The sequence below is a fragment of the Octodon degus genome, unplaced genomic scaffold, assembly GCF_000260255.1.
Source record: "Octodon degus isolate 3935 unplaced genomic scaffold, OctDeg1.0 scaffold00243, whole genome shotgun sequence".
Taxonomy (NCBI): Eukaryota; Metazoa; Chordata; class Mammalia; order Rodentia; family Octodontidae; genus Octodon; species Octodon degus.
Window position 1 is genome coordinate 509279 of NW_004524819.1, and position 14299 is coordinate 523577.

General features: G+C 47.6%; 1 protein-coding gene and 1 pseudogene across 1 annotated transcript; one reads left to right on the top strand and one right to left on the bottom strand.

The window, feature by feature from the left end:
* Nucleotides 1–10459: 10459 nt before the first annotated feature.
* Nucleotides 10460–10882, bottom strand: LOC101573977 (ferritin heavy chain-like). Its single transcript, XM_012512622.1, has one exon. The coding sequence runs from the start codon at nt 10880–10882 to the stop codon at nt 10460–10462; it is 423 nt and encodes a 140-aa protein (XP_012368076.1).
* A 2237-nt stretch (nt 10883–13119) lies between these two features.
* LOC101574352 lies at nt 13120–13947 on the top strand (annotated as a pseudogene).
* The last annotated feature ends 352 nt before the right edge of the window (nt 13948–14299 follow it).

The window sequence follows — 14299 nt, forward strand, 5'->3', positions numbered from 1 at the left end:
ACACACACACACACACACACACACACACACACACTAAGTTTTGGAACCAAGAATTCCTGAACTCTATTGCTCTATCTCTCTATCTCTGGCTGCCAAGGCTATAAGAAACTTAGAAAATGACATGTAGACATCTCACAGTGGCCAGGGCATCAGGCAGGCAAGATGATGTTGTGCTGCAGGAAAAGCAAGAGATAGGACCCTGAGGGGCACATCCCAAGCTCAGTGAGCTACTGAGGGCATGACGGTGGCCCACTGGCCCATAAAGTGCTGCAGAGGTAGAGTTGATTGACTGCAACCTCGACCCTGAGGGTCCCATGATGTTCTCCACTGAGCATCACCATGAGCCAAGTGGTAAAGAGTACTGGACAATGACTATAGGACATGGTGGCCATCCCTGAGACACTGAGAGTGGAGATGGACATGATCATTGAGGTCTATGACAAGAAGATCACTGAGGAGGAAGCCAAGCTCAAGGACATGTGAGCCCTGAGGAGCAGCATGCAGTGAAGGTGATGGGCTAGGAACAGAGAGGTGTCCTGCCCTGGACAGAGCCCACCAGCCTGAGGATGTTAGAACAGGGGAAAAAGAGGTGCCCAGGCAAGGAGCTGGCCAACTTCCTCACCTAGCAGCATCGCAAGACCAAGATGGAGCTCCTGGTCCAGGCCTCTATTATGTCCAGGAGGAGCAATGGCCTGAGGTGACACAGGCCCAGCACAAATTCCCACCCTGTTGAGCTGCAGGGACTGGGCCAAGTCATGCAGGAAGTGAGCTCTCAGCCAAGGCGCTCAAATTGTGAGGAAAAACAAGTGCTTTCCATTGTGGGGACCAAGGAATCAGCTCTGTCACCAACTGGAGTGATAGCGGCCCATTCTCCCCATTCTGATGCTCGATGTGGGTCCTGTGGCACAGAGGCAGCCTGTGGGAGTGAGGGACTATAAGGTTTGATTTCCCTCCAAGTGACAGCACAGGGAGTCCTGAAACACAACTGGTCAGAATCCAGCCCTGCTTCCCTAATCTCCCCTTTGGTCCAGATTCTTGACACTGTTTTCATTTTTTCCTCTTTGCCCTGTACTGGTTCTTCAGCTCTGGGTCGTCACAGGGAGGTTCATCCACAGCCCCTTTATATTTTGGGACACTCTTGCTGAGCTATCCAGGCTGGCCTTACATTTGGGATTGTCCTCCATTAACCTCCCAGAGTACTGGGTTTAGAGGTGTAAGCCACCACTGCCAGCTCACTGTCCCCTTCTGGAGGCACAGATGACAAAGTCTGATTGTCGTGGTCTTCCCCTGGGCCTGCCACTTGATTCTCTGCTGTCCATCTTGTGCTTCAAGTCCAGTGCAACTTGATCCTTTCCAGGCTCGAGAGCTGGGTGTTTATAGTCCAGGTGAAGGTTGGCAGGTCTGGTGGCCCTGAGGGCCCCAGGGTATGGGACCTGCTACTCCTCATCTGGAGCTCCATGGTTTGTGCACAGCAAGCCAATGATAATGCTGTTCGTTCAGTGGGATTAGGTAATGAGGACACAGAGATTCCCTGTGAGCTCTGTGAGCTGCAACTCCTGAGGGGGGCAGTGAGTGGTGAGTCATGGTGTCACTGCCCACCATGGCCAGGCAAACATGGGCTGTCCCAGGGCCTGCCACCTCCCAGCTGCTCAAGGCCCATCCCTGTGAAGCCCACCTCACAACATACAAGTGTGTTCATACCCTTAGCCCTCGGAGCTCACTCTGGGCCAAATGAATAGTGGAGTTGTGGTGCTTCACCAGAGAGGCCAGTGTCAGGGTCACTGCTGGTTCTGCCAGATGTATAGGGCTCCTCAAAATGACAAGGCTGAGCACTAGCACATTTGGAAACCCTAGCTTGACCTGTCCCTGACTGTGACCTCATGACCAGCATGGGAGGCTTCCATTTGGGGTGATGCCAGATGTGTACCTGTGGATTGGGACTACAAAGTGCCATGGAGTCCTAGCTCCCTAGCAGGCTCAGCACACTGCCTCAGCTTCTCTCCCATTCTGTGGCCAACACCCCTGCTCAGGGAGCTAGGCAGTGATGTGTAAGGGCAGAACCATAGCAGGGGCAGCAAGGTACACTTGGCTCTGGGAACTCAATGGATATGAAGGATTCTGAGTGTATTGGACTCTGATGAAGTCACCCCAGGCCTCGAGGGACTACTGCAGTATACAAGCAGTGTCTGGGGAGGCAGGCACAAGGCCAGTTTAGCTCCCCCACAGTACAGCACAGCATGTCCTCCATGAAGAGCATGTATTCCCTGATGGAATTCTTCTTGTGTCTCACCTCATACAAGACCTGTGCTGTCCTGCAGACTGGAGCTCATTTGTACTGAATGGTCCTGGTAGTCTCCCACCCTCTTGGATTTCTGGCAGTCAGAATGGGCAAGCATGGCTCTTCCACGACCTCCACCCTTCTGGGATCCTGCAAGCCTATGCTCAATCTGTAGCTCATTAATTAATTAATTCATTCATTCATTCAATACCAGCTCAAACTCAGATTTGCATGGGGCAGAACAGGCAAAGGAAGACAGAGCTTGTCAGAAACATTCTGGGTGGCCCAGGCAAGAGGATCACAGACTCAAGCCTAGCCCTGACAACATAATGAGACTCTATCTCCAAAAATAAAGGGCTTGGGGATATAACTTAGTGGGAAGGTCCTGTGTTCAATGCCCAGTACAGAGAGAGAGAGAGAGAGAGAGAGAGAGAGAGAGAGAGAGAGAGAGAGAGAATTGTGCTAGAGAATAGTGGGAGGGCATTTCTCCATTAGCACAGGCACTGAATGCTGGGCCTGGGATGGGAACAGGCTCTGAAGGCCAGGTTGCGGGGTAAAAGGCTTATTGGGTTACAATGTTTTCTCGGTTATTTTTCTCTTGTGTTGAGACAAATATCTGACACTGAAATTAGGGAAGGAGAGGTTTATTTAGCTCACAGTTACAGGAGGTTTTCTTCTGTACTCAGTTGCCACCATGTCAGCGTGGCAAATGGCAGAGAGCAAACTTTTATGGGGGCAGTAAAAAGAAAAGAGGAAATGGGAGGAGCAGCAGTAGCAGTGGCTCCAGAGAGGAAGTCTGTCTCCCTTATGTTGCATTTAGGCTATTTGCCCCAGGCCACGCATAGCACTCACACTGATCATTCCAGCACTGGATTGTGAATTAATCAAAACTCTAGAAGCTGCCCTATGATGGCATGAGGTTTTTGGGGGATAACTAGACCAAAACCATAGCAAATGTTTACACCAGTGAGTCTTCTCAGACAGCTTACAATGCTATAGTTTCAGTAGAATTTGCCTCTGTTTAGGGCAATTATGTCCCAGAAATTCCACTGCAAGATGAAGACAAAAAAAGAAAAAAGAACTGCATGGTGAGATACAGTCTCAAAACAACCAAACAGAAAAAAATACAGAAAAAAAGCCTGAGGCTACTGGGTCACAGAAAAAACCTTTAGAATGTTTCTTGTTCTCTAAACACCACTTAGCAGTTCTCTTCTTGTATGTTATGATTCCCCACAAGGGGTCGTATTATATTTTTATACTTCCTGTTATATCTCCTTAGATTTTTTTTTCCTCAGGGGAGGTGTAATATTTGATGCATTGAGTCAACTTGAGAAGATTAGGAACTTAATTAAGCTGAGGCCCAGGGTACTTACTTGATAAATGTTAGGTACAAACCTACACAATTGAGCAGACCAGGCATGCAGATGTAAGAAGATTTATTAGAGGTAGGAGCAAGCAAGATGGCTGTCAGTGGATCAAAACAGCCCTGAACAAAAGGGGACAGGGAATTTTATAGGATTTTTAGGTGAGTGTGTTTGTGGGTTGGAATAGCTGAGGGAGAGCTAATCTTGGCAGGGCTTCCTGGTCTGTGGGGGAACTTTTGAGGTTAACAAAGGAATGTTTTAATGGCTTTTTGGCCCAGGTCAAAGTCAGGTGAGTTGTATTGCAGTTTTGGCCCTGGTGCAGTGAAAAGGAGGTGAGCCTTGGAATGAGGGTGAGGGTCCTGACTTATCAGTATATATCCTGAGCTTGGGGATAAGGAAAGCAGCAGGTGGTTTTGGCCCAGAGCAGGCTACAGTATAATGGAGGAAAAGAGGTTTGCTTTTCCCAGTTTCTGCTTTTGCTGTTTTTTCTGTCTTCTGCTGATTTCCACTGTTGCCTCTGCGCAATGTAATGCTGCTTTGGAGCCAACTGATTATGAAGTGAAACCTCCACAAACTATGAGCTAAATGACTGGTGCCTTTCTTATTTCCTGGTTTCAGGCATTTTGCACCAAGGAGCAAAAAGTAACCGAGACAGAAGGGAAAGCCAGTTTGCTATTCAAATGCTACCCAAAAGCTAACGGACTTTTGAAAGAATCAGGGCAATACCAAGCATTGGATGCAAAGAAATTTGCAAATCTGAAGAAACCAGAAAAGCTTTTCAAACTTATGAAAACACTGTAAGTACATTGGCAATTTAACACACTCTTGCAGATTTAAGTACTCTTTCTATTGTGTTAAGAATTGAACCCAGGGCCTTGACACTGAGCTATAGCTTCAAACTTTCGCTTTGTATGTTTTTCTGTTTGTTTGTTTGTTTGTTTGTTCTTTGTTTCAAGACTGTGTCTCACCATGCAGTTCAAAATGGCCTTGAACTCATTTCATAGGCCAGGCTAGCACTGAACTAGCAGAGATCCTCCTGCCTCACCCTCCCAAGTGCTGGCATACAGTTATGTGCCACAATTCCTGGCTCCCACATCTTTTTTATATTGACACAGGATCTGTATAAATTGCCCGGGCTAGAATTGAAATTGCAATCATCCCTTTTCAGCCTCCTACATTGCTGAGATTACCAAGTGATTCTTTTTTTTTTTCTTTTGAAATGGGTATCACTGCAGTTCTAATTTCCATTGAACTCACTTTATAGCCCAGGCTGATCTCGAACTCACACCAATCCTTTTGTGTTAGCCCCCTGAGTGCTGAGACTTCAGGTGTATGCTACCATGTGCCTATGTTTTTTCAAATATATACAGTGTGGTTGCATAGAAGGGTAAATACTTATATTTTCAAAATTGATTACAGTAAAAGGCACATTGCCAATAATCCCTGTCTTACTTATATTTACATTCCTGCGATGCAATTCTAGGCACCCAAAATTCACAGGAGGAAAAGTTTCTTTTGGCCCGCAGTTTGTAGAGGCTTCAGTCTGTACACAGCTGGCCGGGAGGAACAGTGGCATGGTAGTGGGCATTGTAAGCAGGAAGCAGCAGCCATCAAAAGAGGAGAGATGTTGTCCTTACATCACTCTTCCATGTCACACCCACACTGGCTCACCTCTTTCCAGCAAGCCTCACCTCTCAACAGCAGACCCAGATAGAAACTCATGTGGGGACTAAAGCAGGGTAACACACCCAGGAGCCCATCACCTCCCACAAGCACCATACAAGGGCACAGGAGACTTTGAGGGTGCATCGTGATACAGTATCAGGCATAGTAATCCTCTTCAGCTTACTACCCTTTACTTCAAATATGCTTATAGCATCATTCTTGCTATTTGCTGAAGCAGATCTAGAAGTCCTTTTTCTTGCCCGAATCAATTAAAATTATTCACCTTCCATTTTAACTTTGAGGCTGAGCAAGCAGCTACACAGTGCCAGATCTGGTGAAGGAGGTGGATGAGGACACCCTGTAACGTTTTCTGTTGCATGGCAGTTGGCAGGAGCATCCGTTGTATTTTTTATCAGACCTCATAAAGATATCCATGAAGAAGAGCTTGCAGAACTGTTTCAGAAAGTGGCAAGAATGATGGCATGATTGTATTTGAAGCTGAGTTGGCAGGAGGGTTAAAGGCAATGTATCTTTTAATATATTTTTTAAAACTTATACTATGGCTGATACTGTATCGAAATGCACCCTCAAAGTCTCATGTGCCGGTTAGGGTTAGGGTTAGGGTTAGGGTTAGGGTTAGGGTTAGGGTTAGGGTTAGGGTTAGGAAAAAAAAAAGTCTCATGTGTCCTTGGATAGTGCTTGTGGGAGGTGATGGGCTCCTGGGAGTGTGACCCTGCTTTAGTCCCCACATGAGTTTCTGTCTGGGTCTGCTGTTGAGAGGTGAGGCTTGCTGGAAAGAGGTGAGCCAGTGTGGGTGTGGCCTGGAAGAGTGATGTAGGGACAATATCTCTCCTCCTTTGGTGGCTGCTGCTTCCTGCTTACAATGCCCACTGCCATGCCACTGTTCCTCCCAGCCAGCTGTGTACAGACTGCAGCCCCTACAAACTGCGGGCCAAAAGAAACTTTTCCTCCTGTGAATTTTGGGTACACAGAATTGCATCACAGCAATATAAATATAAGTAAGACAGGAATTATTGGCCATATGTGCTTTACAGTAATAAATGTTGAAAATATAAACATGTACCATGTTATGCAACCACACAGCAGCTAAACCAAAAACATAGGCACCCTGTAATCTCAGCAGTCTAGGAAGCTTGAAGCAGGAGTATTGCAACTTCAAGTCTACCCTGGGCAATCTGTGCAGATCCTGTGTCAACATCAAAAAGGACTTGGAACCAGTGATGGTAGCACATTCCTGTAGCCTCAGCACTCAGGAGGGAGGTTTAAACAGGATAAACTCTAGGAGTTCAAGCCAGCCTGGGCTATGAAGTGAGTTCAAGGCCAGCTTGATCCGAATAGGTACACCCTGTCTTTAAAAAACAAAAAGGCCACTAAACTTCTAAGGTCAATTAAGACTCAGGACATATGAGAACTTGTACTGTAACGTCATGTACCTCGGTAGTGTCCCAAATTTTCTGATCAAGAAGATTATGGGGCCAAAGAGGAAAGTGATCAATGACATAGAGTGTACCTAAGGAGAGTCACATGGGGAGAAAACACTTTCTCAGGCTTTCACAGAGAGCACATTGGCCAAGCAATGGCCGTGACTCATCCACATGGCTGCACTGACAAAGGTTCTACAATCTGAGGTACAGGATTTCAGAATAAATCCTGAGGGCATTTCACTGACCTTCTCAGACCAAAAAACTACAACTCTTATTGCACAGGTCCTGCTTTACCTTGGTCTTAACCATCCAGTAGAAAAGTATGAAGACGAAATATAGGAAGTAAAGCCATGCTGTTATGTTGAGCTGTGGGAGACTCAAGTCAATAATTTCTGACATTGCCAGTTAAACAGAAGACCCAATGCTATTATGGGCTACTGGACTCTTTTAGAATATTTTGCTGAGTTTACACACCTATAATATTCAACAACAGAACTTAGAAAAAATGGGGTATACCGATGAATGTCCATTTTGTATCTGTGTATTCAAAGTGGTTAGGATAGATATATAGTTGCGTTCTCTTAATGAATAGAATGATTTGTTCTAATGGTGTTTGTAAATAGGATCTCAAGTCCGCATCTTGTACAGCAATTAACCACTAAGAAGAATATATGCAGTGTGTTATTTGTTGAAAAAAAAAAGATTAAATAGCATCTTATTCCACATTAGAAAGAAAAAAAAGGAAAGAAGACCAAGTGTGTAAGAAACTAGATTAAAGGATTGAAAAAGAAAAGAAAAAAGGCCAGAGGCTGTAGCTCAGTGCCAAGGCTCTGGGTTCTATTCCTAACACAACAGAATGAGTATGCAAATTTGTAAGAGTGTTTTAAATTGCCAATGTACGTACAGTTTTTGTAGGTTTGAACAGCTTCTCTGGCTTCTTCAAATGTGTAAACGGCCTTGCATCAATTCTCAATATCTCGCAGATTATTTTACCAAAAATGTCCATTAGCTCTTGGGTAACATTTTTATTTTTTTTATTTTTTTCTTTTTAATATTTTAGGGAAGAGTCTACAGTGTGTTCAGGATCTCACTACTAGATCAGACTCCCAAGAGCTGGGATTACAGGCGCGGCGCCACCACACGCCATCTCAATTGCCATCTCATCAAGTATTGATATGTTGAACTTTAAGTCCCTACAGAATATGATGAAAAAACATTTAAAAATTAGAATATATTTTAAAAATAAGCATAAAGAATTATATAATTCTTATGTTTACACATAAGCTCAGAAATCTAACCATATACAACCTTGAAGTTGGACAGTCCCACAACATTCCTTTTCCTGTCTCTTGCCTTCATTCACCATCCCCTTCTTTTTAAACAATCATCTACCCGAGAGACAGCACAGCAGCAACCAGCATGTCATGAAAAGCACCCCATATTCAGAATACCAGAATGACAGGCACTGCAAGCATGAACCTACTATTACAGATTACCATCTTCAGTGCAGTTGCTTAGTTCACAGGTGTCAGTATATATAGTTAGTCAGGGTGAAAATCTTTCCAATTAACTGCTAGATTCACAAATCTTCTGGAGATTCTCAGGATCACTGCCTTACCCATCTTCTACATATAACCGTATGGCCATCTCAGCATGCCCCGGGGGCGGGGCTGGCCCAGCAGGTAGGGGGATGAAACCCCCAGCCCCTGCGCCTGCTTGCAGGCACTTTATTCAGCTGAGTTGTTCAGTCACCCCTTTGGGGTTACATTTTTATACTAAACTGGCTTTTATTCCTGTCTTGGTTACATTTCTCTCCTTGCTGAGACAAAATGACTGATGCCCATAATTAAGGAAGGAAAGGTTTATTTATCTCATAACAGGTGAATGCATTAGCCCATAATCTGCTGGCTCCAAGGCAGGATGGCATGGAACAGGGGCAACAGTGAAAGGCAGCAGAAGACAGCAAAAAGAGAGGGGAGAGCAAGCCTCTTTTCCTCCCCGACTTTGTATGCCTGCTCAGGGTACACACCACCTCCTGCTCTCCTCTCTCCCAAGATCAGGAGGTTTAACAAGTAAGGCTGAGGTTCCGACTGAGGCAAACTTCTAAACCTCTCAAGTTGAGCCAATATATCAATCAATCATTATACCTCCTCCAAGATAAACTCCAAAGACATGAGTAAATTTAAAAATATAATACGACCCGATGTGGGAGCATAACACACAAGAAGACACTGCTAAGTTGCCTTTAGAAACAGGAAACATTTTAAAGATTTCTTCTGTAACTCCATAGCAAATAAAACTTAGCCCTTTCAAATGAAGGAACTTCAGATTATTATAGTTATACAGGTGGGGTTCCCATACTATAAGAATAGTGCTCTTAATAAAGGTCTCTGTTTCTTCGTCTCTCTCAATCTCACTCTCTGTCTCTTTCTGTCCCTGTCTTTGTCCCTGTCTCTGTCTCTATCTCTGTCTCTGTCTCAGGAAAAGGCAGCTACTCATAAGCTAAGACCTCATTGTTCGGCCTCGTTCAGGTCTCAGAACCATTCTACATTTTTCAAAGCAGCTGCAGTCACAGACTTCAAATTTAGGGAGTTTACTCTGATTTTGCCTATCACCAACATCTTTGCAATCCTTGGCCTCAAGATTTTCATGCATCACTATTCATAAAGGGACATAGGCTTTTTGTACAGGTCACATGAATGGGTCAAATAGGAGCACAGGAAAGCAAACCAGAAATGCAATGATCATAGGGCAGTATGTGTCCCACACCCTGGACTTCACAGTCACTCACTCTGGGGCTGTGGCCAATAAGCCAGGCGAAGACTGAGGCCCATGAGCCAGAACATTCCCATGGACTTGGTCAAAGTTCTCTGTACTGGCCTCTTCCAAACCCTGTGTCTTGTTCCTAGACTCAAGAGACCCTGACATTTTGTTATGGGATAATAAACTAAAACCACTCTGGGTAGGGAGAGAGCAATCTATCCATTGATTGGGTGATTGACTGACTGACCGGTTGCAAAGCTCAGGTTCTGAGAATCTCTCCCACGGAGTCACGTGTTAGGCAAGCACTCTTTCCCAATGCACCACCAGTTCAGGTGCCTGGGACCCCTTCTCTTGAATACAGCACAATCTCACTTCCTTCCTTACGCTCCACGCAGCAGGTTTTCACACTTTTCTGGTGTGCACATACCAAGGCCCCAGAACCCCCAGTCCACCCCACTCCACAAGCCCACAGAGCTGAGGTGGGAAGACTAAAGGCGTTTTCCAAAGCCCCATGGAGCACCCTTGGCCTGCCACAGCTGTGCGGACCCTGAGCTGCCCGTGGCTCGGGCTGCGAGGGCGGGGGAGGTTGGGAGAGGTTTCCTCCGTGCTCACTTCGTACTTACACTGGGGATCTGCACTGAATTACCAAAGTTGAGGCTTCTGGAAACGTGAATCATCCTGACACCTTTGTGGCCTGAACAACCAAGTAATCTGTTGGACACACGCAGCCAACCAAAAGGAAAGAGCTGAAATGAACACGGTGACCTGGAAGAGTGCAGGCCCTGGCAGGGGCCCAGCGTCCTGGTCACAGTCCATGCTCAGCGATTCTGGGCACCTGCCCCCAGGGTGAGCCTGTCAAAGGTGTAGTCGGCCACATCCATGCCCTGAGCCTCCAGCTTGCAAAGGTTGGTCACGTGCTCGCCCATCTCCTTGAGGACCTGAGCCTAGGGTCTCAGGTAGTGGTACTGCAGGAAGCTGGCCAAGTGGGGGTCCCTCTTGCTGGCCGCCAGCTGGTGAAGCTCCAGGAGGCCCTGGTTGACGCTCTTCTCCAGATGGAAGACACACTCCATGGCATGGAGGCCGCCACGCCACTCACTGGTCTCGGGCTGCTCCATGTCTCCGAGGATCACACGCCCACCTCTTTGGGTCTGCGTGGCCATGAGTTGCTGGGTGAGCTCTGCCCAGCAGTCAAAGTAGCGAAGGAAGAAGCTCGAGAAGTGCTTCAGAGCCACCTCTGGGCGGTGGCAGAAAACGGCCATGGCCAGGTAGAGGTAGGAGGTGGAGAGCTGCTCCTCGACGTGGGCGTTGACTGAGGCCTCACAGTCCAAGGGGTCACTCTGTGGGAGGTGCGTTGGTGCGGCAGCCATGGCGGACACCCGGAGCAGCGAGCCGGCGAAGGAGGCCGGGAAGGAAGCCGGGAAGGCCGAGGCTCCTGCGCAGGCGCCCGCAGGAGGGCAGGTGCCGCGTGGGCGGGACATGCCTGGAGAGGCCCCGGGCCCTCGCAGCTCCCAGAGCACCGCCAGCAGGTCAACAGGCAGCGGCCTGCCGGGCGGCCCAGCTGAAGAAGGAAGGCGCTGCTAGTCTGAGGGCCAGGGGAAGGAGGCCTGGGAGGAGGCGGGAGCGGAAGTGGATGCGGATGCCCCCGGAGGGGATCCCTTGAGGCAGGGTCAGGGGTCAGGGGACTCCAGAGTGAAGGAGGGTTCAGTTCCCTGATCAACCCTGACATCTCTGCACTGCCTTCAGAGCTGTGCGCAATGGGAAAGCTTCGGTAGGAAAATCAATGCGAACTTCTTGATATAATCACGTCAGCCTGAAGGGAGGCCGAAAACGGGCTTAGGTGGGTCTGCCCGAGTTCCCCAGGAGCCCAGAGTGGAGGATCCCCAAAGAACACTGTGGTCATCTGGGGACCTACTGTCCAAGGTGGACCAGAGGTGCCCTGCAGCTGCACGGCACCGGGTTCCTTCAGCATCCTAGGCAACTTTGGACTACTGACCGCCTGACCTGTTTCCAAAAGTTATTTCTCAGCACAAGTAGGGCCGGTCAGAGCGCTCAGCGCACCAAAGCCCCTGGTAAGGCAGAGCGCAGGGACCAGGGTTCCATTGCTGGTGTGCACTGCACGCCCTGCCCCCGGGGACTGCCCAGATGGGGATTGAGACTGGGCCTGGTGGCAGGCGCCTGTAATCCTGTGCTGCAAAGGGGAGGATCCCACCGAGTCCCTTCTAGGTAGTGAGATCCTGTAAACACTGTGCTATCTACATTAAAAAAAATGAAACAAAGAAAAAAATAGAAAAATAAGAAAAAAAACAGAAAACACTTTTTCGATTTCATGAGCTGTATGGTTTCTTTAAGCAACTAATTTGGATGTCACCCTACTGTGTCTGAGTCCATACTCACGTGGGTCCCAGGCAGTGACAAAAGTGGGAGGGGAGTCAGGGGCTACCTGGGCTCTTTGCTGATGCGGTGTCACAGGTCAGGGCTGCAAGGTCAGCCGGCATTCTGCAGTCAGGGACCTGATGTGTGAGGAAGCCACTTACTTGAATGGAGTGCCTTCTGTTGCTGATGTCATTTGGTACATTTTCTACACTATAGTCTGCTTTGAATGGCTGTTCACCTCAGAGACTTTCCTGTCTACACTCTACCTTTCCTTTGCTTGTTTTCTGAGACAGGCTCAGGCCCTCTAGGTCAGGCTGCACTTGAACACACTATACAGCCCAAGTTGGCCTGAACCTCGAGATGACCTTCTTCCCTGTGCCTCAGAAGTGCTGGCGTTCTGGGCTTTGCCACCATGCTTGGCTGTCCAGTCATACTTTTAAGCAGCGAGTTACCGGCTGAGGAAGTAGGTGACAAGTGAGTTCCATGCGGATCTGGGGAAACTGCACTAAGCAAGGGAACAACATACTGTTTTGTTTTTTAATGTCACATTTTGCTGGAGGTTGAGCTACAGATGGTGGCCAGGGTCTCATCTGCAAGGCAAGCCTCTAGCAGTATTTTATTCTTATACGTCTTCATATCCAAAAGGTGACCATTTGAAGATGCCTGAGCAAGTGGGGCTATGGACCATGCTCAGTAATCTCTGCTGTGTGGAAGGATGAGGCAGGAGGATCACGAGTTCATGTCCAGCCTGGGCATCTGACAAGGGCCTTGTGCCAAACAGAAACAAACTCCAAATCAAAAGAAACAGACAAACCATAGCCTGGGGATGTAGCCTATTTCCAAGGTCCTGGGTGGAATCAACTTGATCCCTCCATCCTTCCTGGTCTTCCAATTCCAGCTCTTCAGGACAGCTCCAGGTGCCAGAGGTCCTCACACTGTGGCAGTGGGTAACACAGGATGTGGAAATACCATGGTGGCCTCACAGCCCTGTGGTCCGTACCAAGGTCTTTCTCCTGGGAAGAGGCCAGCGTCCCTGGCCACCAGTGGCTGAAGAGACCTGGAGGACTAGTGTGGGGCATGGGCAGGGGTCAGGTGTGCTGCAGTGCCGAGTGGCCAGTTGTCACCTCAGTTCTGTGTCTGTAGCCTAAGCTCTGCTTCAGCTTCCGCAGCAGATAACATTTCCTGGAAATGCTTTGGCAGCTGCAGGCCCACGTCTTGACCGTCGAGTAAGATGGACAGGGAGGGGAGCAGGGTAAGCGACCAGGCTGCCACCTGGGCAATCCTGCTGGGCAGGAGGAGCAGGACATGGGGAGGCGGGAAGAAGTGGATGAGACCCTCTGGCCAACAGAAACTCAAAGACGCCAGGAAAGGTCCCCTGGCCTCTTTTCCAAACCAAAAATCTGAAGCAGCTGAACCTCTAAAAACTCCAACCTTGTCTTCTGATTCTACCAATGCAGCCATCACCAAACAAGAAATGAAAATGCTTCTCAAGCACAAACAGCCACTTCGGAAAAAAGCTCAAGGGAAAACAGAACAGAATCGCAAACTCATGGACTTCTACCCGGTCCAGAGAAGTTCCAGGAAAAGCAGAGCCGAGTTGCAGTCAGAAGAAAGGAAAAGAATCAATGATTTGATCAAGAGCAGGAAGGAGGAAGGCATGAAGATTGAACTCATTGATGGCAAAGGCAGGGTGTGATCATCACCAAACAGTTCTCCCAGGGTGACTTCGTGGTAGAGTACCGTGGGGACCTCATCGAGATCACTGATGCCAAGTAGGGAAAGGCTCTGTATGCACAAGACCCCTCCACGGGCTGTACATGTACTACTTTCACTATCTCAGCAAAACCTAGTGTGTGGATGCCACAAGGGAAACGAACCACCCAGGCCAGCTGATCAACCACAGAAAGCGCGGGAACTGCCAGACCAAACTGCAGACCAATGGCATGTCGCACCTCATCCTCATTGCCTCCCATGACATTGCAGCTGGGAAGGAGCTGCTCTGTGACTACAGGGACTGTAGCAAGGTGTCCATCCAGGCCTACCATGGCTGAAGCACTGACCACCCACCTGCATGTGCTCTTCAAGGACAAAGTGCTCTCAAAGGGAAATGGGTGTTTTTGTTTCTGTTTTTGCACACTTAATCTGAGCAGATTACTTCAGATTTTTTTTTTAACAAGAAAACCCCTTCTATTTTATTAAAGACAGGCATACTTATAAAATGTGGTCTGGTGTCTATAGGTAATTCTATGTGTGTAAACAATTACCTCAACACTTTATTGTTGGTTTTTTTTTTCATTGTGATGCTATAATAAATTCTTTTTTTTCCTTGAATTTTTTATTGGTATATTTTATATATACATAGTGATAGCATTCATCATAGGGGAATTGTACCTTGCTTCAAACAATAGTTT